This window comes from Gopherus flavomarginatus, chromosome 7 (genome assembly GCF_025201925.1).
Source record: "Gopherus flavomarginatus isolate rGopFla2 chromosome 7, rGopFla2.mat.asm, whole genome shotgun sequence".
Lineage (NCBI taxonomy): Eukaryota > Metazoa > Chordata > Testudines > Testudinidae > Gopherus > Gopherus flavomarginatus.
In genome coordinates, this window is record NC_066623.1 from 93,393,587 (window position 1) to 93,421,181 (window position 27,595).

The window sequence follows — 27,595 nt, forward strand, 5'->3', positions numbered from 1 at the left end:
ATAGTAAATCAATCTTTTATTATAGAGATGTATCAAACATGGTCTGGGGTACACCTATGTACATATGAAAGCTGTTAGCTGTTCTGTTCACTGTTAATAAATATTTCATAATTTTTAAGAAGTCCATGTACTTGTTTTCCATGCGGTGTTTTTATGCAAATCAAAGGACATTTCATAATTCTGTTACACTGAATTGCTTGGTTAAGTGAACACTGTCTTCAGCATAAACTTTCATGACAGCATAACTTCCTAGAGCACAGCAGTATGAAAGCTCTTATAAAGAGCAGTACAAGAAAAGCATCATTAAAGCTAGCAATCTGTGTTAACATAACTACACCTATATTAGAAAATAGGTATCCTGTATCAATAGATTTCAGGAAAAAATATTGAGATTGGCTTCTGGGTCATCTTCGATTTCTGACTCTTCCTTATTCTCTGAAGAGGTGCACACGCCAGGCTCTTTATCTGGTTTTCTTTTTCTTCTGTGAGTGTACACAGAATGAGTCTTCTGTATTGTCTCACGAGGTGAGTTACTCATGCTGAGTTCAGTTTTCAAAGCTAACTGTAGGCAGTTGTAAAACCTGGAAAAGAACAAGTACCTATTTATTATGTTTGCTTAAGTTCTGCAAATAGAACATTAAGACTTTGGCAACACAAAATGTTGTGTATAACGTTTCATATAATTCTAACTAAAATCCAAAGGCCGACCTGATCAGTATTGTGCGGGGGACTCAGGGATGCCAGCACATATGTTCTGTGCATGTTCTGTTAGTTCTCTAATCTCTGACCTTCTAAGAATCTAATTGACAATTATGCCTTATGTATAATGAAAGTCCCACTCATATTGCTGAAAACTACACAACAGATGATCTCAAACACTTTTATGGTTTGCATCACATCTTAATAGCGTCTAATGGTCAATCCTATTCACAATCAGATGCACCATCATCACTTCCGTTTGCAATTACTTTAACATCCCTGTGGCAACTACAGCAATTAATTCAGAAAAATATTTAAAAAAAAATCTAAATAAGTGTTTTGTCCTGTATCCTTTTGCTCTGTATTTCTTCTGTCCGCCCTCTCTCTTTTGTTTCTCACAACTGGAAATGAGTAGAAAAGCCAGTACTGTGTAACTAGTCACAGGCAAGTGTTCCACAGACCACAGTTTGGGAACCTTAGACTAAAATTTGTACAGCAACGTTAACGGGTGCATTCTAATCTGAATAACCTAGGAAATTATGTGTAAATTCCTGTAGAATAAAATGAGATATTCCTGGCTTCATTAAAAAGGTGAATCTCCTGTCCTTAAACATTGTAAAATCTAATCAAACACAAACTCCACATGAAGATGCAGCTGTAGAAGTTAATACTCTGAAACTAGAACTCAATGTACTATTCATGCCAGATATCTGGAGCAACAATGGAAGTCCTGTACGGACTTTTTAAAAAGCTCTGTAACAAATCTTCTCTCCACTACCTGACACTGTTGCTTATATATGGTTAAACGATCCTCTAGGGTCATCCATAATTTAAAAATACCAAAACCCTCTGAGATCAGATTTGCAATCTGTTATACTATTATTTTGTGTGGCTAATCCTCCTGGTCTACTGGTTAGCAGACAAATTTTACACTTCTCTGGATTTAGATGTAGTGACACAGGATGCAGATAATCTAACAAACCTGTCAATTCTCTTCATGTTTTCTTCCATCTTCCGATTAGCTATCTGTACCAGAAAGTCAATATATTCTTCAGTGACCATCAATTTCCCCATGTGACTTATTGGAACTTCTAAGCAATGAGTACTCCGGACAGCCTAGAGGCACACACAGATGTATTCATTTGAATTACATTAGGAGATAATAGCTCTAAAAAATAGGTGCATTCACTATAGGAAAACCACTTGAAAAGATCTGGTTGTATTTCTTTGTGAGGAGAGTGATATGCCATGTCAGGAAAATGTCATTTTTAAATTATTATTCAAATCTCCTACATACTTAAAATGTGCTCATGTTAATAAATAATTGCTAAATTCTATAGCAAAGTAGAAAAATAGTGCATACCATCATAATTTTACCTCTTCTGCCAATTGTAATACCAGAGTTCCTGAATCCAGAATCTATAGCCACTGAGTGCTGTGAAACAAAAACATTTTAAACAGCAGTTCATACATATTTTGTCAGACTGAAAGCTTACTGTGGATTATATTGCAAGTTAAGGTCTCAATTTTGTAAAAGCTTAAAGGGCATAGTCCCAACTGACTGCATTAAGAGCCACAATCACTAGTAAGTGTTTACAGGATCAGATGCTAATACTGTAACAAAATACTTCTAAATTAAATTTCAGTGACAAAGACAGATGGTAGTTTCAATCTTGACCCATTCCATCAAGACAAAGGGGGAAGTTCATACCTCTTTTGGCACTACACTGTTCCAGTTTAAATAGCGGCTAGGCGAAGCCAATTGTGGGATGGATATGTTTTTAGATGTAGATTCTGCGGAACTCAGCAAAGTCTGCAGAAAGAATCTAAGTAAAGATTTTCTTCCTTATATTAACCAAGGCAGGGTGAAGATGAGGAACAAAATGATCCTGTGCAGGCCTACAAAGTCCCTTTTGAAAGGCAGAAGGCACAGCGTTATCCACTTAGCTGAGGTCTGGGAGCAAATGGTCCCAGTCAGTAGTGAACTAATTTCTAAAGAACACTGCCATGGGTGGGGGAAAGCAACACAGATAGTTCAGACTCTCTCTAGCCAATCTGCCTCATCTAGAAGGCTGAAGTGCATTTAAATGGTTTTATTTTCTAGAAAGCACAGCAAAATCTGCAGAAAGAATCTTAATCCTTATTTTCTCCATCAACATACTTTTACGACCCCAGTTATTAAACATACATTGCTCCTGAGATATTTCTAAGTGTTAAAATATTGAGGGGCCAACATTTTTACTTATGCAGCAACAAATGTAAACAAAACAACACAACACTGTTTGTCTAATTTTACCAGAAGCTGTGCATCCTGCAACTCTTGACACTGCACATGAAGAATGAATGGTTCAAATTTGAATACAGTGTCACCAGTGGCTTTCTGCAATGCTGTCATCTGGAAAATGCAATGAACAATAATATATTAATACTACAAGGGTGAACGGTTACTATTAACATTTCATAATAAAATAGCTAGTTTGTGAAATGTTTAAAAACACCAGGAATGATTTGGCTCAAACTATCATGTTTGTTATTATTTAATTGCTTTTAACTTCCCATTGCTCATAATGCTGAGGATCTCTGCTGATTTTTAAGTATTAAACTGATTCTCTTGCCATGAATTTCTACTGGACCTCGACTTTTTAAAAAAATTATTTGCTTCCTTGTTTGATTATTTTGGACATAAGAAAAACCAAGGATGTCAGCATAACATAGAAAGTATTGTTTTACTACAGTCAGCAGAGGAACCTTGAGAGCACAAAATATTACTACTACTCAGTTATAGTTTGCTTTTGATTTCTTACATTATTGGATATGATCACAGACATGTTGATTCTGAAGCACATTCTTCTTAAAATGGTACAATAGGTTAAACTTGTGGCCTGAACTACTTGACCTAATTTTAATCTAGATTTCAAAAATGACTCATTACACTACTTCTATGATAATGTTAAAATAAGATAAAATAAAAGGATTTATAAACTGAAATTAAACTCATAAGGCACATCAAGGGGAAAAAATAGATGACAAACAGTTACATAGGTTTAATACTCTAAAGGATGAATTTCACCCTATGGTCTCAGTTTTGACGTAGGGCTCTAAGTGGAAAATCTTCCTGCAACATTTTTCATGTAGATCACTTGAATTTTGGCAAATATGAACACAGAGCAATTAAACAGAATGCTGCATAATGTACAGTTATAATTTATTATTGTATGCTATATTTATGTAAAATAAATTTAAGGATTGGGATTATTGGTTTTAGTTTATAAAGGCTGCAATGAAACAAGTTACATTGTTCATTGCAGTTTACACCACAGTCTACTACTATATAATGTTCTAACTCTTTTGTTCTTATATCTAATTGACTTGCCCCCCCCCCACTCCTCCCCTCAATTCCATGAGCATCTTTAAAGAAAATACTAGCAGCTACCAATTTGCTATACATACATTTAGGGGAAAAAATTGAACTGCTGCACCATGCTTAATTCTTTTTTGGCTAGCATCCTTCCCCAATGTTTCCTTTAAATTGAAAATATTTCTTAAATCTTTTTTTAAAATTGAGAACTGTGAAAAATTCAACTATTATCTGAAAACATCCACTCAATGTGCAGTGGCAGTCAAAAAAGCAAACAGAATGCTGAGAATCATTAAGAAAGGGATAGATAATAGGACAAAAAATATCATGTTGCCACTATACAAATCCATGGTACGCCCACACCTTGAATACGGTGTGCAGATGTGGTCACCTCATCTCAAAAAAGATATATTGGAATTGGAAAAGATTCAGAAAAGGGCATCAAAAATGGTTAGGGGTATGGAACGGCTTCCGTATGAGGAGAGATTAATAAGACTGGGACTTTTCAGCTTGGAAAAGAGACAGCTGGGGGAGTTATGATTGAGGTCTATAAAATCATGACTGGTGTAGAGAAAGTAGATACGGAAGTGTTGTTTACTACTTCTCATAACACAAGAACTAGGGGTCACCAAATGAAATGAATAGGCAGCAGGTTTAAAACAAATAAAAGGAAATGTTTCTTCACACAGTGCACAGTCAACCTGTGGAACTACTTGTTGGAGGATGTTGTGAAGGCCAAGATCATAACAGGGTTCAAAAAAGAACTAGATAAATTCATGGAAGATAGGTCCATCAATGGCTATCTGCCAGGATGGGCACTAATGATATCCCTAGCCTCTGTTTGCCAGAAGCTGAGAATGAGCGACAAGGGATGGATCACTTGATGATTACCTGTTCTGTTCATTCCCTCTGGGGCACCTGGCACTGGCCACTGTTGGAAGACAGGATCCTGGGCTAGATGGACCTTTGGTCTGATCCAGCAGGGCCATTCTTATATTTTTATTAGTTTAAGATACCAGTAATAGTGGTGTAAAATAAAACCGCCGAGGAGTCTATCTTCCCCTGTAGACTATTGTATAAGATTTAGATGTTCTTGTGTAGCATTCTTTTTCTGTAACTATCCTTGTTATTAAGGTATCAATCTTACAAATGTAGGTGCTAAAAGTTAGGCCCCTAAATAAATGGCCTCATTTTTAGATGTGCTAAGCACCCACTGCTACTAGTGGAGCCAATGGGAACTGGAGATACTCAACAATTCTTAAAAACCAGATGCCATAGGCCCTGATCCTGCATTATGCAGCATACAGGTTACCTGCCATGCCTGCATGAGCCCCATTGGCTTCCACAGAGCTTCAAATGGGCACAGCAGTCTGCCCATACACTGGGCTTACGTATGGATTTTTCTGTGTCTGAAAATTCTGTTCTATCCACCTGAGTTATATAAACAATATGCAGCTTAAGCACAGTTGACTAGTGTTCAATGTAGTAGGAAGCCAAGGTAGACAGACTTGTCTCAGAGACAAGTATTATAACAGAATTTAATATTGACTGTGATCAGACTAAGTGATGGTGGTGGGTGTACTTTTTTAAAGGGTTTCACTGACCAGGCTAAGTAATTTAGCAGACACTATAGGGACATTTTTTTCAGCGACAGTAAACGGGCAAGAAAGTCACACTGACTGCAATGGTCTGTGTATGTTAGTATGTCCCAAGGCCACAGTGACTTACATTGCCTGTTGCACCGAAATGCTTCCTAAATGAAATAATTGTGACCAAAGGATTTTACCTTATTGCTTCTAGACCACCAATTTCCTGTAAAAGGCTCAGAATTTAATAAGAAAATACTGAAAGTAATTTCCTATTAAGCCTACAAAGTCTGAGGCCAAGCCCTGTTCCCAATGGAGTCAATGGCAAAACCCCCAGTGGGAGCTGGATCAGACCCTTAGTCAGTAAACAGTGAAAACATAACTGCTGTAACTAATTAATAAAAAATGACTATCACTGATAAGATATGTGAGTGACAAAGAAAGAAGTTCCCTTATTTCAAATACAGTAATGTTTAATAAAGAATTATATAGAAAAGTTTTGTCATGTGTTGATTTAATGACCATGGACAGCATGCTCACTGTCTCATTGTATTCTAAGGCTCTGAACCTACAGATGCTTGAGGTGGATCCTTTTGGCTGCACAGATATCAATGGACTCTGTGAGGGTGCAAGAGTCTTCCTATGAAGATTTTACAGTAGTCAAACAGCAGTCCTATTAATGAGGAATATAACTACTAATACTCCTCTGTACATTCTTCAAAGAATAGGTGTGACAAAGCAATGCAGGTTTACTTTCACAGTCCATTAGGAAAAACTGTACACCACTTTGACATTGTTATATAATACTTTGCACAGTTACAATTTTAAAATATTACTTTTTAATTACATTGTAATTGTTTTCCTCTCGTTGAATAAGGCCCAGAAATCTTTTGTGAAGGGATGTTTTATAAACAACCCCCCCACACACACACCTTTCCTCAAAGGATCTTAAAGATAGCTATAAAAATTAATTACTCCTCCAATTTCCTATTCCCATTTTACACTGGTAGATACACATCAAGGCACAATGGGGTTAAGTAGCTTGCCTGCTGAAAACTCAACACAAAATCTGGGAGTTCTGACTTCCAGTCCAATTTTCTACACTTTATGTTTGTATTCTATGAAAATATAACAATTTTAAAAGTAGTCCGGTAAAGCTTTCTCACACCTTTAATGGATGCATAAACATTTTTACTGTATCTACCAACTAGAAATCAATACAAAAATTGAGAAGGTTCCCATTAGCAAGAGCCAATGGCAACACTCTAGTAAGCTCAGACCCCACTCTTAGCAGATGACAAATCAGAGGCTGCTGAGATTTATATGAAGGTGATATCAAGTAAACTAAGAAAAAATAAGACAGAGGGGCTTTTTTAACTTTCAGTGTATGTATATTATTGTTATGCAGTCTTTACAGTTAATTTTTTTCTTCACAGAGTAACTAGTTTCATTTTATGGGGTACAATGTAAAGAGGAGCATTTAGAGAGCAAAAGGCAGTTTTGGAAGCACAAAGTAGTTCATAAATATTCAAACTGTTCAACAGTTTCCTAAACTGATTTGATTTTAGGTTTCAAAACATTTTTTTAGGATATAATTTTAATTTAAAAAACTGCATAAGAAAGCCATTGTTTTTCTGCATTAGTTCAGATTTGTAGTTGTAAACTATGGCTGTTTCAATCTTAAAATGAAAGTTGTTAAAATTAAATCATAATGGAGTTTCTGCTGCATACAAAATAACAAATATGCTTTTTCAGGAAGCATGCCTCCCTTTTAAAGAAGAGGACAGAGGTCCATTTGTGTTTGCTTCCTTATCTGCTCCCCCAGATAATCAATCATGCATGACAGAATATCCACAGCTCAGAATATTTAACTCTTGCAAGGATTAGGAAGGATAACAAGATTATTATATGGATAGCATGAATATCTAGTTATCATAATTAACGATAAATTGTAAGGGACATTCAATTTCATGCTTCAGACAATCTCTGACTATTAGAAAGTAGGACAAAACCTAATGCAGGAGGCAGATTATCCTGCATCTGCATACTGTGGGCTTCTTACACCTTCCTCTGATGCTGGCCGCTATCTGAGATAGGATACTGATGAGACATACCTTAGGTATGATTCAGTCTGGCAATTCCTCTGTTCCTATTACAGGGAAGTTTTGTTTCATTGCTACCATTAATTCAATTTAAACTGCTAGTGACAAAGTTATTACCATCTGAAGACTGTCTGGTCTATGGAAAGTGAGTTTATGGTGTCAGACTAGTTCCTATGGGAGGTGTCTACATCAATCACTCTACAGCTGACATCTATGTTGTTTGCCTCAGAGGAGACAGCCAGAATTAAATGAATGGTCATGGATGCAAAAATACATTCTGACCCCAGAAGTGATCCTTCAATACAGAATTGGGGCACACTTGCCAGAAACTTGACTGTACTTATTCTATAGATAAGGAAAGGGCTTCACAAGCACTAAATTAATATTTTTAGGAGAAAAAAGGCTGATGTAGAAACAGCACAAAATGCTGGTCCTGTGCAAGCCATGCAAAATGCCTAACTAAAAACCACTGAAAGTGGTGGATTTTATAACCTGCTGACATTGTATTCTAGTTCATTATTTTAAGGAGACAATATTTTGACACTAGCCCTGTTTATATGGACCAAGGGAGCCATATTACTGACTTAAACCGTGCTCTTGCTAGAAAGGTGCTAACAATGTCGCCAGCTAATGTAGACAGTATTTTATCCTAATAACAAACCTGTGCTCTTAAATGAACATAGTCATTCTACTAACACGAAGGAAAAATGTAAATTATTTTCTACTTTCTATTAAAATTGTGTTTTTTGGAGGGTTGGGATGAGGAGAGGGTAAGTACTTATGCATAAATATTGTACATTATTGACATCTTACCACATCCTCTTTTGCACAGAGTTGATGCATTACCATGAGCCAAGAACAGTTTTTCTTCTGTACCTCATAGCCATTGAAACCCTAAAGAAAAACAAATTATAGTTATAAAAACAAATGTCCTTTACATTCTTGGCTTGGGACACAAGAATATACAGAAATATTCTCTGATCAATAACTGTATCAACAATCTTAATGTTATTTATTTATATAATTTTCATGTGTTTTTTTTAAAACTATCAAATCTAGGTACATATTTACACCACCTAGATAACAGTAGCTAAGCAGGTAGTTTAATTTAATCCCGAATATTAATGGAGAAGTGTTCTGATTTCACCCACATTCAGCTGTAGCAATGTGAGCTAGTATTTGCAGAAAAACCCCAGAAGGATGCTAATTCAAGATCTTTGAAAGAACTTTTGTGGTGTTGTGCTGATCAATATGAAAAATCCAGTTAGATGTATCTAAGCATGAACCTCATGATAGGAAGCAACAAAATACAATCCTATATGCTTTCCCCGTACCACAAAACACTGGGAATGTTCTCTATTAAAATGCATTTACATTTTGGAGTTTGAGTTATGCACACAACTAATCTAAGGACCTGTTTACAGTGGGGATATTTGTACTGATGTAGCTACACCACTGCAAAACTGCAGATGTGTTTCACTGGTATATTATGGGATCTTAAAATTCTACATCTCTAACATTTAAAATAAGAAACTAGCATGTTCTACTGTGTAATCTAATCTGCACTTTGCATATAAAACTTGTGGTTTTGATAAATCTGTGGAGAGTGCATGTGATTTTTTTTTTTATTAAATTGGAGATATTGTTTCTCCTAGAACTAGGAGAGACCCCTGAGGGGTCATTGAGTCCAGCCCCCTGCCTTCACTAGCAGGACCAAGTATGGATTTTTGCCCCATATCCCTAGGTGACCCCCCCTCAAGGATTGAACTCACAACCCTGGGTTTAGCAGGTCAATGCTCAAACCACTGAGCTATCCCTCCCCCCCCCCAAATGATGAAAATTAAGTCCATGAAAAGTCATGTACTATAATTTGTTAAAAGAGATTGGTTGTAATTATCATTACTACAAATCAGTGTGTCAAGACTTAACAATCAGTTGCCTGGGAATGGCTAAAGAATACTAGGATCTAGACAGAACTGCCAATTTAAAACTCTATCCTCTGAGAGAAACATTCTGACTACACTATATTTTTGGTGTTGCTCAGATGTCAAAATTATGGTTGGTTGCCAGATTAAAAACCTAGACAGATCATGATTCAAATTTCAGATGCTAGTGCTGTGTCAATTCTTTTTTTTTTTGTATACTTTAGTGTTCTGTGCTCTTAGTTTACATCACATAGGCTACGTCTACACTACAGCATAAAATCGAAATTACTAAAACCGGCTTTATAAAACCAATATTATAAAATCGATTTTATGCATCCACACGAGGGCACATTAATTCGGTGGTGTGCGTCCATGGTCCTAGGCTACCATCGATTTCCGGAGCGGTGCACTCTGCGTAGCTACATTAAAGGAATGAGATCAATAACTTTGATTTCCGTCCACACTAACCCTAAATCGATATAGTAATATCGATTTTAGGGTTACTCCTCTCGTTGGGGAGGAGTACAGAAATCGATTTTAAGAGCCCTTAAAATCGATTTAAAGTGCCTTGTGTGGACGGGTACAAAGTTAAATCGATTTAACTGTGTAGTGTGGACCAGGCCATAGATAACAACAATGAAAATGAGATCATGGTATGAAACTGAGCAAGGACTATGAGATCATCATATGAACCTGAGCAAGAACTGATGCAAAGTGTTCCTACAGGGTAAGGTGGAGGGAGAAATGAATCACATGCTTTCAGTAAAATTCTCTTCTACTCTAGTGCGCTATAAATACCATGTTGAATTTGCTATAAACACCAACTTTAACTGTAATATTCCAAGAACTATTCAAAGCTGGATAAGAGACAAAGGTAGGGTGGGACCTGATATAACATCTCCATGTAACTGCAGAACAGAAAAGACTACAGCATGCACGTAACTAGGGATAACCTGGGCCAGGACGGCCACAAGCCTCGTGCCACTTGTGTGTTGTAAGTGCCATGCCTCCTGCAGGGGGCCAGTTGAGCCTGAGTGTGTGTGTGTGTGCTATGGGGTGGGTTTCTGGCCCTGTGACCTCACGGGAGCCCCGGCTGGAGAACAGTGGGGCCAGAAGGGAATCCCAGCGCCGCACAGGTGACGGAGGGCCCCCAGGGACGCAGCGCGGGCACTTCAAAGGGGGCGGGGGTTTGTCTGCGGCGCGGAGGCGCGCTCGGCGCTGTCTCCCCACCGTGACACGCCCCCTTCCCTCAGACCACTGCCAGCGCTGCCGGGGAGCGGCTCGCCTCACGCGGGCTTGAGGAAGAGGGAGGGGGCCGGGCAGCCAGACTCACGCGGGCGGGGGCCTGCGCGAGCAGGAGGCGGCCGGCGCAGGAGCTGGTGGTGCAGAATCGCTCCTGCCCGTTGAGGAGCTGCACTAACCCCGCGATGGCCTCGTCCACGCTGCCCTTCCTGCTCTCATCCGCCCGGGCCAGGCGCTGCTCCTTCCAGCGCCGGAAGGCGGCCATGGGCCCGCGGGCCTGGAGAGCCGGGCCGGGGCCGGCAAGCGGGCGAGCCCCGGGCTGTACAGCCGCCCCACTGGCTGATGGTGGCCTGGTTGGGCCAAACCTGCCGGCTCGGTTGTAAAACGCGAAGGGCACTTCCGGGCCGGGGACGCGGCTCTGTGCCGCAGCGGCGAGCAGAAGCCGGAAGAGGCGGGGCTGGATGGGGGCGGGTTTAACAGCCAGGCCCTGGCGCTGCCTGAGGAGATTGGCCCCGGGAGGTGAGGCGGCTGCGCTGCTAGCCGCGGGAGCTGGGGGTGGTCGGAGGTTGGGGCCGAGACGCGGGGCGGCTCGAGGCCTGGAACTGAGGGGGGCCGGTTCCGAGCGGAAGGGCGCGGAGACCCCGCCGTCTCTTGGGAGCCCCAGGGAGACCCCTGCACCCCCGGGGCTCGCTCCCTGTGGCCGGGCCGATGTCGCGTGCTGGGGACCGGCTAAGTCGCTCCTCAGTATCGGGCAGGTCCAGCCCGGGGCACGGGGCGGCGCTGAGCGGACCAGGCCCGGGGGCTCCCCTCGCTCTTCCCTCCCTGGACGCGTCCTGTCCGCCTACCCCTGGGTGTCGGGGGCCGCGGCCCGACGCGGAGCTCAGAGCCGGGATCCCCGGGACTGCTGTTCCCGTGTTCGGGCCGCTGTTTGAAACGGCGACTGCCTCCTGAGCCCTGCGCTGGAGCAATGGCGGGAAACCGGGGGGGGGGGGGGGAAACAGCTGTGTAACCTGGGCCGGGGGGCTGAGTCGACCATGTCATCGGATCTAGCTCTTTGGGCTCTGGTATCGGCTCCGTAGGCAAATCACGTAGATAGAATTTGAGTGCTTAAAATTGTGCACTGGAGTGTGGGCTTAGACACCAAACATGAAACTACGAAAAGGCTTTAAAACTAACCCGCCGCTCCACTACGAGATCGGAATTGATACCATTTTACAGATGGAGGAACGGAGGCACAGAGATGTTAGCGTGAGAACCTTCTAATGTGAGCACTTTGCTTCCTGAAGGAGTGGCATCTAAATTCACTGTAATGCCTTACTTTTATTATGTTTAAAATGACTGTCATTTAAAATCTGTTTTGCTGGACCTGGCCCAGGGAGGCCAACTTTACAATTCAAGAACCAGTTTTCTAGAAGGCCATAATATCTTAATATGATGATCCAATCCTTCTGAAACCCATATGGGTGGTTTTAGAGACAACAGCTTATATGTTGTCAGGGGTCACTGGAGACAGTCTTGATTCTCTTAATGGGGAGACAGTATTTTAGCAGATATAGAAAACCTACAAATATTTTATGGAATATGAAACTTCTGTGCATTTGGATTTAGGATGTTTGGATCTGAAACAATAAGCCAGTTTGGAATGATGTTTAATAATATACAGGGGCACCATTTAGTTGTTTGAGTATGGTGTTTCTTAAGCCAAACTTAATTTTCAATGTAGGACTGAAAATTAGGAGTAATTCTGAACTTTGCACCTAGAAATGGACTTTAGTTTGAAAGTATAACAAATACACTTTCAACAGGGTATAAATAAAATCTATGTACAGCCTTGCAGCCCTATATTTCCATCTCCCTTATGTGGACCCCTGTTATTCAATTGGAACTTTTAACCATAACTGCAATTTCACTTGCAGACTAGGGCCCAAGAGTATATGTGTAAAATTTCTACACAGAAAATATAAAATGTATAGTGTTCTCACAGTGTGCAGAAGAGACATTTAATGGGCACACAGGTAGTACTTTAAGAACTCTGAAGTCTGCTAGGGAACTCACTGCAGATTTAATTTATCTGGGAAAAGTGTAAATAGGCACTATAGAAAATCCTTAAATTTGGGTTTGTCTACATATGAAAATTATTCCAGATTAAGGTAGGCTGTGAATTTAAAGCCCAATAACTATTTTTTAATAACGTCATGTTTTGGTGTAGCTTAATCCAGTTCCGAAGAGGATTAAGCTAATTTGGAAAAAGGCACTCTTATTCTGGAATAACTACTGTATGTATAGATAAACTCTGAGATGAGAGAGCTAATGAGAATTAGAAGTTCTCAAACTCCCAAACTAATAAATGCATTTTGCAGTGCCCGTGGAAGCAAAACAGAACCTCCTGCCCCTTATCCAACCCCTCCGCTCCCCACCCCCTTACAATGCTGTTCAGAGCACCAGGACTGGCAGCCATAAGTAGTACACTGTAAGTAGCACGTTCCTACGGGGAGCAATTTAATACACTATAGTGGCCCTCCATACAGTTTCAGAACCCCAGTGTGGCCCTCAGGTCAAAATATTTGCCCACCCCTGGCATATGGAGAAGCAGGCCCAATATTTCTGCATTGACAGTTTAAGTGAATATGGTCACTTCCACCTTTTCATGTTCTCTGTACAGTAACTCCTCACTTAACGTACTTATGTTCCTGAAAAATGTAACTTTTTAAGTGAAACAACGTTAAACAAATCTAATTTTCCCATAAGATTTAATGTAAATTTGGGGGGTTAGGTTCCAAGGAAATTTTTTGGGGGCAGACAAGGCATTATATACTGTACAGTACTGTACTGTGGTGGGGAGACACCTCTGGCTTACCCTACACAGGCACAGCCTGCTGCAGACAATGAGGCAGGCAAGGATGCTAGGAAGCACCTTGTGCAGCAGCAACTCCCCCCCCCGCCCCCGGTCCCCCTCAGAAGAACAGGTGCTGACTTTGCTGGGGGAAGCTCCAGTCCTGCCTCTTCCTGTCCCCGCTCTGCTTGGAGCCTGCTTCTTCCCACCCCCACTCCACTTCCTCCCTGGAGCACCCCACTCCTCCCACCAGTGGGGGATTTAGAGTTAGTGGGGCCCTCCCATGGGGGGAGCATTCTCTCTTATCTCTCCTTCCCCTCTGTTTTTCATTCTTTTTTTTTCTCCATTCTCCTCCTGGGGCTCAAGGCTGGGGGTGCAGGGTCTGGGAGGGAGTTGCAGTGGGGGAGGGCACTCGGTGGGGGGTGCGGGAGGAGGCTCAGGCAGGAGGTGCAGAGCACTTACCTGGGGCAGCTCCTGTTTTGTGCAGGAGGTGTGCAGATGGCTCTGCGCAATGCGGCGCCACCCCCATGGTCATGATTCTGGGAACTGCCCCTCCCCCTCAGCAGGCAGGGCCAACCAGATCTCAGGGGCTTTAGGGGCTGCAGGGCCCTGGCCTGCAGCTCTAAAGCCCCTTTTGAAATGCAGCCCTGCGAGCAGGGGCTAGAGGACTCAGGAGGAGCAGGGTGGCACTTTCCTTTCAAAGGGGAAAGCGCCGCTTCTCTCCGGCCGCTGGCTTTGTGGCTGCCCCTGCTCTTCCTGAGTCCTCCAGCCAATGCTTGCAGGGCCGCGTTCTGAAAGAGACTTTAGAGCTGCAAGCCAAAGCCCCAGGGCCCACTTAGTCCAGGGCCCTGCAGCCCCTAAAGCCCCTGCATTCTGGGTGGCCCTGTTTTTTTCAGGGGTGAGGGGCAGGGCAGCTTCCCTGCTCCCTTCTTCCCTCCCAGAAAGTCCTGAGCACTGCCAAACAGATGTATGGCAGTGGGGGAAGCACTGGAAGGAGGGAGGAAGGGAGGGGGAGGAGACGGAGAAGATGAACTTGTGCAAGGCTCCTTTGTAAAGTGAGCTAAACGATGTTATAAGGGAGCATTGCACAACTTTAAAGGAGCATGTTCCCTAATGGAGCAGCAACGTAACTTCGAAACGTTAAGCGAGAGGACGTTAAGTGAGGAGTTACTGTATGTATATATATCTTCTTACTATATGTTCCATTCTATGCATCTGATGAAGTGGGCTATAGCCCACAAAAGCTTTTGCTCAAATAAATTTGTTAGTCTCTAAGGTGCCGCCAGAACTCCTGTCCTTTTTTAAAGACTTTTTTATACAATTTTTTTTTCTGTTCCCATATTCATAACTTCAAAATTACCTGTGCTTTGAGAACATGATGGTGCGGTATATATTAAAGCAGTTGTGTCTTTATTATACTGGAAATTTTAATGTAAAGCAGTATAATGAGACATGGTTTGGAAAAGATTACTGCTTCAGAGAGAAATTTTAAATTAATGTTTTCTGTGCTGTGTGATATGGTTAGGAGCCTTTTGAGATGAGAAGTCAGAATAGTAATGAAACTGTGAGATAGCTCCAGTAAAATAGCATATATTTGGTAAATAAAAGGTTATTTCTTACATACAAATACTATACTAGGATTGTAGTATAGTATATAATAACTCAAGCTGGCCAAATTTTTTCAGCAGAGTTGTTTTCAGTCAGTAGTACAATATTGTCTAAATCAAAATATTTAACGGGAATATGTTGATCTTTGTTAACTTGTGATGTGGAAAATGTCAAAGTTTCACTTCTATAATGTTGAAATGTTTTGTATAGTCTTCATTATTTTAAAACATTAATATTAACATTACATAATATTTACGTATCATTATGTAATATTACATAATATTTATATAAGCTAAAAGAAAAAATGTTGACTGTTGGAACCAATTTTTTTTTATTTTGGCATTTCCCACAGAACAGAAATTCCCATTTGCAGCCAGCTCAAAACCATGCCTGTCTACTGTGGTGGGCTCAGTACTGAGCTAGCATTTCTAGCTTAGGCCCTGATTCTGCAATCAGATTCCAGCAGATGGATGGTGGGCCTCCATGTAGCTGCAAGAGTTTGCCGCTGTAGCTCCAGTTACAAAATCGGGGCCTTAGTTCTTATGTTTTCTGGCTTAACTTGTCCCTTCTGATTAGTGTAGAAACAGGGCATTTAGGCATGGCTGTATTTTATACATTTGTTTAGTAAACCAAATATATGGTGGTGTAAATTACCCTTTGGTAAATTGATGTAATTTATATGTTGAGGAAGAGGGCATGGGAAAGTGTAAGATTGAGTAGCCCTCTAAGACTTGGACCTTTGTCATGATCCAAAGGAAGCATTATCTTAGCTCCTTATCTGTCTGACTAATGTACCTTTACCCTGTTTTTCCCACTTCCTGTCAGTGTATGCCTTTCTTGATGTTCTTAAAATACTTTACAAACATGCATAGTCAAGCTAGCTTTTAGATACATTAACTGTACTCCTCAGGATACATATGTATTCAATTTTTCTGGTTTCCTCCAATATATTTTAATTCCCCATTGTATCTTTTATTTTTGAGGGCTGATGAACAAAGGAACTTTTTGTTGTCTTAAATAACAAGCAGGAAGAGAAGCTGGAAATTTACTTTTTAGACCCTGGCTGAATACTCACTATATATGACCTGTTTGTTTTTTATCAGTGAAGCTGGAAATGCATTATGTAAAATGCAACCGTGGCCCCCAAAGTACAATGCATTTCCCTCAAGATGTGATGGCATGATGTCTAATACAGGAACTACTGCACTCATATTTTTAATGTGGTTATTTACGTATTTGATTCACTTTTAACGCCCACATATTCCCATGGGAGATGGTGGTAATGCTCTTTGTTTGCAAGATTTGTAAGATCATCTTTTCTATGAAAAGAAATCAGTAGTGAGCCCCTAATTTAAACTGTTGTCTAAAAGTAGGGAGTTTGATCCATTCCCTCTGATGTGAAAACTGGATTGTGAAGTTAATGCAATATTTTCTCATCATCTGATATTCAGATCACTATGGCAACTGGAAGAAATGTGATGAGAGCTGTCAGAGTTTCTGAATTTGGTGGACCTGAAGTGCTTAAGCTCCTGTCAGATGTCTTATTGCCGAATCCGAAAGAAAATCAGGTGGAAATGATAGCTGTAAACTAAGATAATTGCACTGAATGGTAATGACTTGAGTATGATTTGAGTGAGTGTCCAAAGCAGAATCATCTTAATTCTGAATATGAGTAGGTTGAGCAGCATATACATAAATAAAGCCACAGGCATCAGATTTAACTAACTAGTTTTGTTATTCTAATGCAGTCTATATATTGAATACAAAAGACTTTCCAAAATTGTTTCACATCCATACTAAGGGCTCTTTAATAGTCAAGCCAATTGCTTTAATAATACTAAGCTGTTGATGCAAAATTATGATGATTGTAATGATATGTAACAAATAACATTTTCTCTTCAGGTCTTAATCAAAGTCCATGCATGTGGTGTAAACCCAGTGGAGACATATATTCGTTCTGGTACTCATGCTAGAAAACCAGCTTTACCTTACACTCCTGGGACAGATGTTGCTGGAGTAATTGAAGCTGTTGGGGCGCAAGTAACTGTATTCAAGGTATTACATTCTGTTTCTTCTTTAATTGATTGCTTATGCTTTCCCTACATTATTGTTACAGTACTTACTGCTACCTCTATAATTTATGGCTTGTCAGAATTTCCTCTGGGTTTTGGGGACCTCTAACTGGTGGTGAAAAGCATGCAACCAGGTCAAATTAGTGGCCTTAATCCTACAAGCTGCTCTTCAGGGCCGTCCCTTACACCCATACGGAGCTGCATAGAGATCTGTAGAATTCAGCACCGGTGCAGGAGCCTGACTGCATGGTGCTGGTTGCAAGATTGGGGTTTTGTTTACACAGTCTTGGTCCAGAAACATTTTTACAGCATTGTAGATATATTAGAAATGTCAAGATTGCTGTAATTATTGTCATCGTCATCTGGACTGACAGGAAGGACCCTGAATTTATTTTGCTGATATTTTTAATATTCAGACTTACCATGAAGGGGAAAGAAATGCAAGGTATATCTACTGATAACAATGTTTAAATGCTCAGCTGCTGTCTCATAGTGGTTATATTTTACCTGCTGCCCTTTTGGTTAAACCATTTCTTCTTGGGGAAGGGGAAAAAGTGGGCTGTTAAAAGATAAATGTGTGGGCTTTTTTTTAGTTGGCCTTCCCTTTTATTTCCTTACAGGTCAGTAAGAGTCTTGGCCAAAGACTAACAGCAGAATATGTGTTGTTTAAAAACTATTGGGGTAGAGATCTGGGATTCTGTTATTCTGAAGTCATATATGACAGTTATTGAGGAGACAAGAGCCTTGCTGGCCTGGAGATGGAAAATTAAGGCAGAGGTGTTAACTTTTAAAAATAAACAAAACACTTTCTGTTTCAGCAGATTGACAGCTCCGTTTTCTTTGCTTTTAGTTTTTCATGTAAATTTTGGCATTTTCTGCTTAAACTGAAGGGAAAGAAGATGAGAGTAATAGTTGCAGACAAACAACTTGAAAGGGCTGAATAGAGGAGCCAATCAGAATAGAGAGATTTGCATATTGATGGTATGTAGGAAATAGCCACAGTGCCAAAATCTGCAGAATTGCTAATAGGTGTCAGCAAACCAAAGGGCAGGGGTTTACATACTATGCAGGTGCTAAGATAATCATACAGTGATTTTGAAAGTCAGACACCCACAACTGGTCAGAATGTACGGAATTGAGGAAAAACTGTACAAAACATGAAATTACCATGTTCTAAGAATTGGGATGTGCTATATGCAGCTCACAACCAGTACCAAAGTAGTTGATACTGGTTAGCTGCCAGGGCTGGAAATAAGTATTGGAATTATATTGTTCCATGTTTCTCACTTGGTGATTGTGTGGAGGTTGTGATTTTATCCTGTTGAAGGACTCCAACAATAACTATTACCAATAACTATTCCTGTTAAGAATGTATACTTCTCAGGCTTCAAAAACTGCTTAAGTGCTTTTCATAAGCTTGTAAAATGTTTCTGATGTTTTCCTTGTGGAGTCCAGCTGGATGAATTTAGGTTCATTAAGGATCACTTTAATCATGCAGTAGCTTTGTGTTTGACAGTATAGAACCTAGGATGTAATCTACACACACACCTTTGGAAATCTGGATATACAAAATTGTGTTGCAGAGACTTCACTTCCTTGATTTTTATAAAATCCTACTGCCTTCCTTTTGGGAAGATAATTTTATATATATTATATAAAATTATCTTCCCGAAAGGAAAGAAAAATAAAAAAAAACTTTTATCAAAGTGTTACATAATAAACTTTGACTAAAGTACTTGGAACTTGTGTTTAAACCTTTTTTTGTTTTTTCCTGCCAGAAAGGTGACAGGGTTTTTACTAATGGTACCATCTCTGGTGGCTATGCAGATTATACAGTTGCTGCAGCTGACACAGTCTTCCCCTTGTCAGATAAATTAGACTTCAAGCAAGGTGCTGCCATTGGAATTCCATATTTCACTGCCTACCGTGCACTCTTCCAAAAGTAAGATGCCAAGCTCTGTTTGTATCTTCTGCTTTTGAAGACTTTAAAATACAAACTATAGAGCAGACATGCCATCCATAATAGCCAGCTACATGTCTTACATTTTCAGGCACACTGCAAGGCCTGTTTTATCTCTTTCATAAAGAGATGGGAGACTTCTTGGGTAGGGTAGTGATAAGAGGAGGACTTTGGTGGGGATTCCGTTGGAGGGTTAAATTAAATGTATTGTCAGAGGGTTGTGATCTGGAGGTAATTGACAGTCTTTTTCTTTTTAAGAATGTATATTTAAGAGTGCATCTGGGGCACCCAGAACTGGGATGGGCACTCTATGTAATAAAAAAGTGCATACAATGAAAGAAATGAGTCAATTATTTTCCTCCTCCTACCCCTCTTTACCTTCACCACTATCCTTAAGAAGGACTAGATAGGACTTGTTTCAGTCAAAATTTCTGCTTCTTGATTGAACCGAGGGGTTGCAGTTGCGTAACCTATCTTTCCATCACCTCTGTCTTCAGGAGATGTTGGCAGAACTCCAACTAGCTCATCTAGCTAAGTATTTAACCCTGTCAATCACCATGGTATTGATTAATAAATCTGTACTATAGTGATAGGCAAGAGTGCCTTGTCAGAGGATAAGTGATCAGGACTGGGAATCCAGTCTAGATAAATGCGTAGAACAAAGCACTGGGCAATCTAGTTTATCCTTTGAAAAAGTATGGGTAGATTATTTTAAAACCCAGAAGACTAAAGTTGAAAAAAATGTTGTTTTGAATACTAGGCTGGTGTTAATACACACCTATACCAACCATGAAACTGATACTCCCATTGTTGTCGCTTATAACTATGTTTACATTCAGGAATGAGAGCTTTTAAAAACCAGGAATTATTAAGAGATGAGACCCAATTCTCTTCTCTAATCCCATATTGAATCAGGACTAACTCAGTGTAAAACTAAAGAGAGGAAAATTACGCGCATTGAATGTGTTTTAAAAAGATTTATATTTAATTCATGTAACCCAACTACATCTTATGGCTGGACAATGCATATGATCTGCTAAAGTTATAATGTATTAAAGAGTTCAATATCTGTCATTTTGTCTTCTAGAGGGCATGCCAAACCAGGGGAAACTGTGCTAGTCCATGGGGCAAGTGGAGGAGTAAGTATTTTGAAAAGACTTAAGTTAGCAAGTATTTTGTGTGTCTATTTTTGTGTATGGTTCTAAGGCAAATGGTTCTCTGTCGTGAAGGCTCTTTACACTTAAAAGTTAAATCCTATCATCCAGAATATAGCAGCCTGAAACAGCACAAATTACCACATATGGCCTCAAATGCTGATGTCATATGAACTTAAATAGATCATATGTAGGGCATCCCGTGGTGTGATCACAAAGTGGAGAATGATCTGAAGCTGGTTCAGAAGCCATACAGCTAGTCTGCCTCAGAGAAAAGTTAAAGGAAAAGTTACGTTTTGAAAAGTTAGGCAAACTGTCCTTAGTTGTGCAAGAAATGCTCACTGGCTGGATAGGGACTCTCTGTGCTGTTTCTCACCCATTAACTGTAACATAGCTAGAAAATGGGAGATGTTGGAGGAGATAAAGTCCATTCAGGTTTGAGATTAAGTTTTCCTAACTAGCTTCTGTATTTACAAAAGGCTAACCTTTGGCTCTGCTGAATAAACAAGAAGGCTGAGGTAGAGTAAGAGGGAATAGTTAAAGTTTAAGTGGCCCCTATTTCCCCTTTCCAGTGGCTGGAAAAAACTATTGTGAGCTGGCCAAGTTTTGTTGAGTTACTTGGTTGGCTGCAAAAGGCTGATTATGAAAGTCTCACATGAAAGAAAACTCAGCTCTTTTGTAATATACTAGACTAGAAGGACATTCAGCAATATGTTTTTTCTTTATTTTAATAAATTGAGTTTTGATTTTCTGTTTCCACTTCTTTTATATGCTTCTGGGAACACACACACATTTTTGCTTTACAGTGGCATGGTCCACAAATAAGATTATCCTCTATAGATTTGCAGACTGTTACAAAAACATTTTCAAGTGCAGTGAGAAGAGAGTAGGCAAAGGGACACATAACATAGTGATAAGCATGGATGTCTGTGGTATGTCTTTCATTGACAAAGGCTTCTACAATGATCCTTTAATCTTTCATTCTTTTCAGGTTGTTCATTGAACAACTTTTGGATGTTGAGATAATCTAGTCATGCCGTGTGTTAGTTTGAAATGTAAATGTCAAAGGTGACTTTGGTTTTTCAAATAGTCAGTTGATAAGCACCTGGCAAGAGTGATGGTCATGAGGATTTCTTATGGGGAAGGTAGTTTATTTACTTTACATAACACTACTGGGTGCAAGTCTCATTAGCAGAGCCATAAATGGCAGCAGATGGCATTCTGTTGGTAACAGAAGTGGAATGAGGTACTTTGCTACCAGTAGAAGAGAATAGCAGCACTTAAATTAGCGGAGGAAGTGTCTGTCTCCAGGGCTGGTCAGGATAGATTGCAGAACCTGCCTTCACGGGAGGAACCAGATTGAGAGTAACCCCAAAAGAGAGGCAGAGTTTTGTGCATGCTTGTTCTTCTTTTCTCTTTTGCATTCTGCACACCATGTAAGCAGTTGAGTGTGAGCCAGCTGAGTCTGTGATGTGCCTCATGGGCTTGAAGCCTTCTTGTCCTCCGGCACTAACAAGACTTTACATCTACTTGGCACTAATAAAACACCTCTCACCACCAACTGAAATATAAAGTACGGATGAGAGGATGTGGTGGTAGAGAATACAGATGTTTGTTTGGCAGGATCAGTTTCTGACCAGGCTTCTAGTGGTTTTACATGCTGCATAAGAATGGAAGTTCATGTGCTTACTTTCTCCTTCAAAATCTACTACCCTATGAGGCTTCCCTGCTTGGGAGTTTTCCCTGGGGTCTCCACAATATCAGGCAACTATGCTTTGCAGGGCTTCCTTTGGCTTTCTGAAACTAGAGTGTGGTTTCTCAGGACTCAGCAGAAGGGGCAGTGAGACTAGGGAGTCTCATCTGTTTATGGTAATGTTGGGAGTCTGGGGAATGAGATGCTAAATGGACCTCTTCTGCAGTTAAGAGTCAAGGTTGTGATACATTATCTGTGGTATATGATGATCATGTTAGTGTGTTTGTGTGAAGAAAAGATAATATATACTGTTACACGGCTTAACTTATCACTTCCTTGGTTTTGTGTCAGGTGTGTTGTGTGTGCAGCACCTCTACTAGTACACAGTGTTGTGTGTGTGAATGTAAATCAAAATACTGTTTCAGTTATGTTAATAATTTATTATGCATAAAAACATATTAAGTTATTTTAACAGGTTAAGTACTGAGTCTCTGGTAGGTGATATTTATATTAAGAGTGGGAAAACCAATGGTAAAGGGAAATGTAACTCATTTTTCCAGGTTGGAATAGCAACATGCCAGATTGCCAGAGCTTATGGTTTAAAGGTTTTAGGCACAGCTGGAACTGAAGAAGGAATGAATCTAGTTTTGAGAAATGGAGCCCACAAAACGTTTAATCACAGAGAAGCTGATTACGTTGATAAGATTAAGGTAATTTGCTACCAGATTGAAGGTTTCATAGATCTTTCAGCCTCTTTCTCCTTCCATTAAAATATTCACAATACATTTTGGTTTCTATTAATTATCTTCCATTTAATTGAGTAGAAAATGTACTATAGATGGCAATCCTGTGCTGGCAGCCAGATGAACTAGATAGATATTTTCTATTCGTAACTTTTATGAAATGAAACATTTGGTAAACAGCTCTTTAAATTTTTCTTTTGAACCAAGATTAGGGGTCTGCCATTGGAGCAGAGTCTACACAACCTTTTAATTTCTGCTCAAAGGAGAATTGTTCATTTTAACTGTATGGATACCAAGAATATTAAATCATAACTAAGGCTGCGATTCTTTCACGGACGTCACAGAAGTCATGGATTCTGCGACCTCCATGACTTCCTGCTGTTCGGGCACCCAGTGGCCAGCTGCTTCTGGAGTGAGCTGGGGCCAGCTGCTCTGGCAGTCCCCAGGGCCAGCCATACCGGCCAGCTGGCTTCAGGGATTGCCTAAGCAGTGGCCGGTGTGGCTGGTCCCACGGACTGCCCAAGCAGCAGTCCTGAGGGAAGCCCCAGAGAATGACCAAGCAGCGGTCCCAGGAGTCTCCTGGAGCCAGCCACACTGGCCTCTGCTCAGGCAGTCCCAGGCAGCTGACTCTGGGGACTGCCGGAACAACAGCTGGTGTGGTTGGCTCCAGGGACTACCTAAGTAGCAGTCCTAGGGGGTGCCCTGGGTGCTGCCCGAGTAGTGGTCCCAGGGCAGCAGTCAACCCCCAGCACTGGAGCAGGCTGCCCCTTCCCCTGTAGCAGGGGCCCCCAGACAAATGAAGCCTCAGAAGTAGAGTTTTAGTCAGGGGTATTTTTGATAAAAGTAATGGACAGGTCATGAGCTGTGAATTTGTATTTATTGCCCGTGACCTGTCCATGATTTATACCAAAAATACCCATGACTAAATCTTAGCTTTAATCATAACTGGGGTTGTCAATTAATCGCAGTTAGCTCATGCGATTAACTCAAAAAAATTAATTGTGGTTAACTGCACTGTTAAACAATAGAATACTAATTGAAATTTATTAAATATTTTTAGATGTTTTCTACATTTTCAAATATATTGATTTCAATGACAACACAGAATACAAAATGTACAGTGTCGCTTCATATTTATTTTTGATTACAAGTATTTGCGCTGTAAAAAACAAAAGAAATATTTTTCAATTCATCTAAGTACTGTAGTCGCTTCATATTTTTGATTACAAGTATTTGCGCTGTAAAAAACAAAAGAAATTGTATTTTTCAATTCATCTAAGTACTGTAATGCAATCTCTTTTATCATGAAAGTTGAACTTACAAATCTAGAATTATGTACAAAAAAAAACTGCATTCAAAAAGAAAACAATGTAAAACTTTAGAGCCTGGAAGTCCACTCAATCGTACTTCAGCCAATCGCTCAGACAAACAAGTTTGGTTAAAATTTGCAGGAGATAATGCTTCCCGCTTCTTGTTTACAATGTCACCTGAAAGTTAGAACAGGCGTTCACATGGCACTGTTGTAGCTCTGTTAGATATGCTAAACGTTCGTATGCCCTTCATTCTTTGGCCACCATTCCAGAGGACATGCTGCTGATGCTCAGTAAAAAAAAAAAAAAAAAAAAAAAAAAAGCGTTAATTACATTGTGATTGAACTCCTTGGGGGAGAATTGTATGTCTCCTGTTCTGGTTTACCTGCATTCTGCCATATATTTCACATCATAGCAGTCTCGGATGATGAGCTAGCACACGCTTGTTTTAGGAACACTTTCATAGCAAATTTGACAAAGCACAAAGAAAGTACCAATGTGAGATTTCTAAAAATAGCTACAGCACTCAACCCAAAAGTTTAAGAATCTGAAGTGTTTTCTAAAATCTGAAGGGGACGAGGTGTGGAGCATGCTTTCAGAAGACTCAAAAGAGCAGCACTCAGATACAGAAACTACAGAACCCGAACCACCAAAAAAGAAAAATCAACCTTCTGCTGGTGGCATCTGACTCATGATGAAAATGAACATGCATTGGTCTGCTGTGCTTTGGATTGTTATGGAGCAGAACCCATCATCAGCATGGACGCATGTCCTCTGGAATGGTGCTTAAAGCATGAAGGGACATATGAATCTTTAGCGCATCTGGCACATCAATATCTTGTGGCACCAGCTACAACAGTGCCATGTGAATGCCTGTTCTCGCTTTCAGGTGACATTGTAAACAAGAAGTGGGCAGCATTATCTCCTGCAAATTTTAACCAAACTTGTTTGTCTGAGCGATTGGCTGGAGTAGGACTGAGTGGACTTGCAGGTTCTAAAATTTTACAAAGATTTATTTTTGGAAGCAGCTATTTTTTTTGTACGTAATTCTACATTTGTAAGTTCAACTTTCGTGATAAAGAGATTGCACTATAGTACTTGTATTAGCTGTGTTTCTTATTTGTTTTACTATATCATGAAGGGAGGGAGCATTTAGAAACTCGGATCCGAGCAAGTCACAGTAAGATGAAGATGGACTTTCAGAATTGCATTAGATATGTCAGACTTAACATGTAGAAACCCCAGGTTACCTACAGCCTGTGAAATATACACAGACACCCAAATATGAACTTTTCTCAATTGCTTATCTCTTTTTATATTCTGTGTAGGAATTCAGTGCTGTGCAGGGAGTTGATGTGATAATAGAAATGCTAGCTAATGTTAATCTCGCCACTGATTTACAACTACTGTCACCTGGAGGAAGGGTGATGGTAAGTATTTTCTCTGTCATTGCCTTCAAATTAAATTTATAATTTGTTGAACAATGTTTGGATTAAGTGTCTCTTTTGTATCAGATCGTGGGGAGTAGAGGTCCAATTGAAATATATCCCAGGGACACTATGATGAAAGAATCCAGCATAATAGGAGTTAGTCTGTTTTGTGCAACTAAGGTAAGGCATTTTTAGTTCAAAGAATTCACTTAGATGAGCTATTCTAATAATTTATAAACTTTTAGTTTAAGCAAATTAGATGTTTAGCAAAATAGCATAGGGTTTGATTTGTGGTGTAAGGGTACAAATTTTATAAGATTATATGCATTTTATTTTTCTAAATGAACAAGTAGAAGAATTAAGAAATCTCAGAAATGTAATAAAATGCATTTTAATTGTGAAATTTGAATTAAAACTTTGTATAAACATCTAATATACTTACAGTAAATACTATCTTCACTATACAGAAGTCGATGCACGAATGTGAAACGGCGCTTCTTGCTGGTATAGAAGCTGGCTGGCTTAAACCTGAAGTTGGCCCTGAATATCCATTGGAAAAAGTGGCTAAGGCTCATGAACTCCTTATTAACAGCAGTGGTGCTTTGGGAAAGATGGTACTCCTTATATGATAAGTCATGTAATAAAGTTTCTTTCCACTTATATTGTGGCTGTTCTAATTACACCCTTGCTTATATGGTTCATTTAGGATGTTTTACAAAACAGTTGATCACAGATATTCTGTAGTAATAGTAAGTCTAATTTAGACAGGGAGGATGCCTTAAATGAAAATGCTTTATTATGTAATGAGAAGCAGAGTCAGATTTCAGCTTCTAAGTACTCTTTTCCTCCCCCTCCCCATTTGGGTGACCTGGAAATTGCATCTTTTTCCTTATTGCGTTGGAATATTGTTCTGTCCTGTCCAGGTTGGAATATTGTACAATGCTGTACTTACTGCTTCCCTTGAATACTACAGGGAAGCTTTAGCTAGTGCAGAATGTGGCTTTCAGCCTGCCTTTTAAAGTGTATCGACGTATATGTGTAAGTAGGGCTCCATGTACTCTGTAGCCACAAAATATTTTGCTATTCACCATCTGCCACAGAAGTGTGCTTTAGAATCCAAACTTTGATTTCAAAATCATTAACTTTCTGGCCCTTATGATTGCTAAGAATTGAATGTAAACAGGGGCAGCATTGTGTTCTTGAATCTGCCTCAAACAATATCCTGAGAGGTGTAATTGCCCAAATTATCACAATGGGATGATGACTCTGAAGCGCAGTGTCTTCATTCATTATTTTACTACTGATCTCATTTTAGCAGAAATAGCCAGATAAAGCCTGATTCCTTGCTATTGAAAGGGAGGGCAGTGAGGAGTTCAATCCTCTCCCTCTTTCTTTTGAATTTAAAGTCAGTTCCTTCATAATGGGAGGGAAAGAGGACCTGGCTCCCTCCTGGGTGCCAAGAATTCAAGCCGTCTTTCGCTAATCATCAGTCCCCTTCATGGATACAAAAAAATGCAGCATATTGAAAATGTGACCATTCTGTAAAACAAATGAATGTACTATGAAATGAGGACCTCTGTACTCATTGTATTACTCTTCATATCTAATGCAATAGAAATCTCAATTTTTCAATCTGCAGCAGAAATTTGCATTTGCCACACCAGAATGCTATAGAAACCAGGGGAACTTGCAGCAGAATCCAGGTCTAGCTTGCCTCCATTTCGTAGTCCTGTTTGATGGTCATTTCTTGAATGAATTTAATCTCTTTATCTTGTGGCCCAGGACAAGTACTAATAATCAAACGTGGCTATTTTGATTTAACTGCTAGTCGGTGTTCTTGGTTGGCAGTATCAATAAAGAGTAAACAAACTGTTATACAA

General features: G+C 40.0%; 2 protein-coding genes across 8 annotated transcripts; one reads left to right on the forward strand and one right to left on the reverse strand.

The window, feature by feature from the left end:
- Positions 1-11,274, reverse strand: TYW3 (tRNA-yW synthesizing protein 3 homolog). 2 transcript variants are annotated; one of them, XM_050961078.1, is made up of 6 exons: positions 11,004-11,273; positions 8,559-8,639; positions 2,996-3,094; positions 2,063-2,134; positions 1,682-1,815; positions 1-581 (listed from the first exon to the last, which is right to left on the reverse strand). In XM_050961078.1, the coding sequence occupies exons 1-6, from the start codon at positions 11,175-11,177 to the stop codon at positions 374-376; spliced, it is 768 nt and encodes a 255-aa protein (XP_050817035.1). In that variant the 5' UTR covers positions 11,178-11,273; the 3' UTR covers positions 1-373. The 2 variants fall into 2 exon arrangements, with proteins under 2 accessions (XP_050817035.1, XP_050817036.1); XM_050961079.1 differs by lacking the exon at positions 2,996-3,094 and having other exon boundaries at positions 11,004-11,274.
- CRYZ (crystallin zeta) lies at positions 10,742-27,595 on the forward strand. 6 transcript variants are annotated; one of them, XM_050961076.1, is made up of 9 exons: positions 10,742-10,806; positions 16,805-16,921; positions 17,256-17,408; positions 19,204-19,367; positions 20,473-20,524; positions 22,793-22,942; positions 25,614-25,715; positions 25,800-25,895; positions 26,160-26,236. In XM_050961076.1, the coding sequence occupies exons 2-9, from the start codon at positions 16,811-16,813 to the stop codon at positions 26,160-26,162; spliced, it is 831 nt and encodes a 276-aa protein (XP_050817033.1). In that variant the 5' UTR covers positions 10,742-10,806; positions 16,805-16,810; the 3' UTR covers positions 26,163-26,236. The 6 variants fall into 6 exon arrangements, with proteins under 6 accessions (XP_050817033.1, XP_050817029.1, XP_050817030.1 ...); XM_050961072.1 differs by having other exon boundaries at positions 10,744-10,806; positions 26,183-27,595; XM_050961073.1 differs by lacking the exon at positions 10,742-10,806 and adding an exon at positions 11,365-11,431 and having other exon boundaries at positions 26,183-27,595.

Excerpts from the sequence above, each read along its gene's own strand:
- TYW3 (XM_050961078.1), bottom strand. The coding sequence starts at position 11,177 with ATGGCCGCCTTCCGGCGCTGGAAGGAGCAGCGCCTGGCCCGGGCGGAT. Across the intron at positions 3,095-8,558 it reads TCTGTGCAAAAGAGGATGTG|ATGACAGCATTGCAGAAAGC; the intron begins GTAAGATGTCAA and ends TGCATTTTCCAG. Across the intron at positions 2,135-2,995 it reads TGCAGGATGCACAGCTTCTG|CACTCAGTGGCTATAGATTC; the intron begins GTAAAATTAGAC and ends TTTGTTTCACAG.
- CRYZ (XM_050961072.1), top strand. The coding sequence starts at position 16,811 with ATGGCAACTGGAAGAAATGTGATGAGAGCTGTCAGAGTTTCTGAATTT. Across the intron at positions 16,922-17,255 it reads CGAATCCGAAAGAAAATCAG|GTCTTAATCAAAGTCCATGC; the intron begins GTGGAAATGATA and ends TTTTCTCTTCAG. Across the intron at positions 17,409-19,203 it reads CGCAAGTAACTGTATTCAAG|AAAGGTGACAGGGTTTTTAC; the intron begins GTATTACATTCT and ends TTTTCCTGCCAG.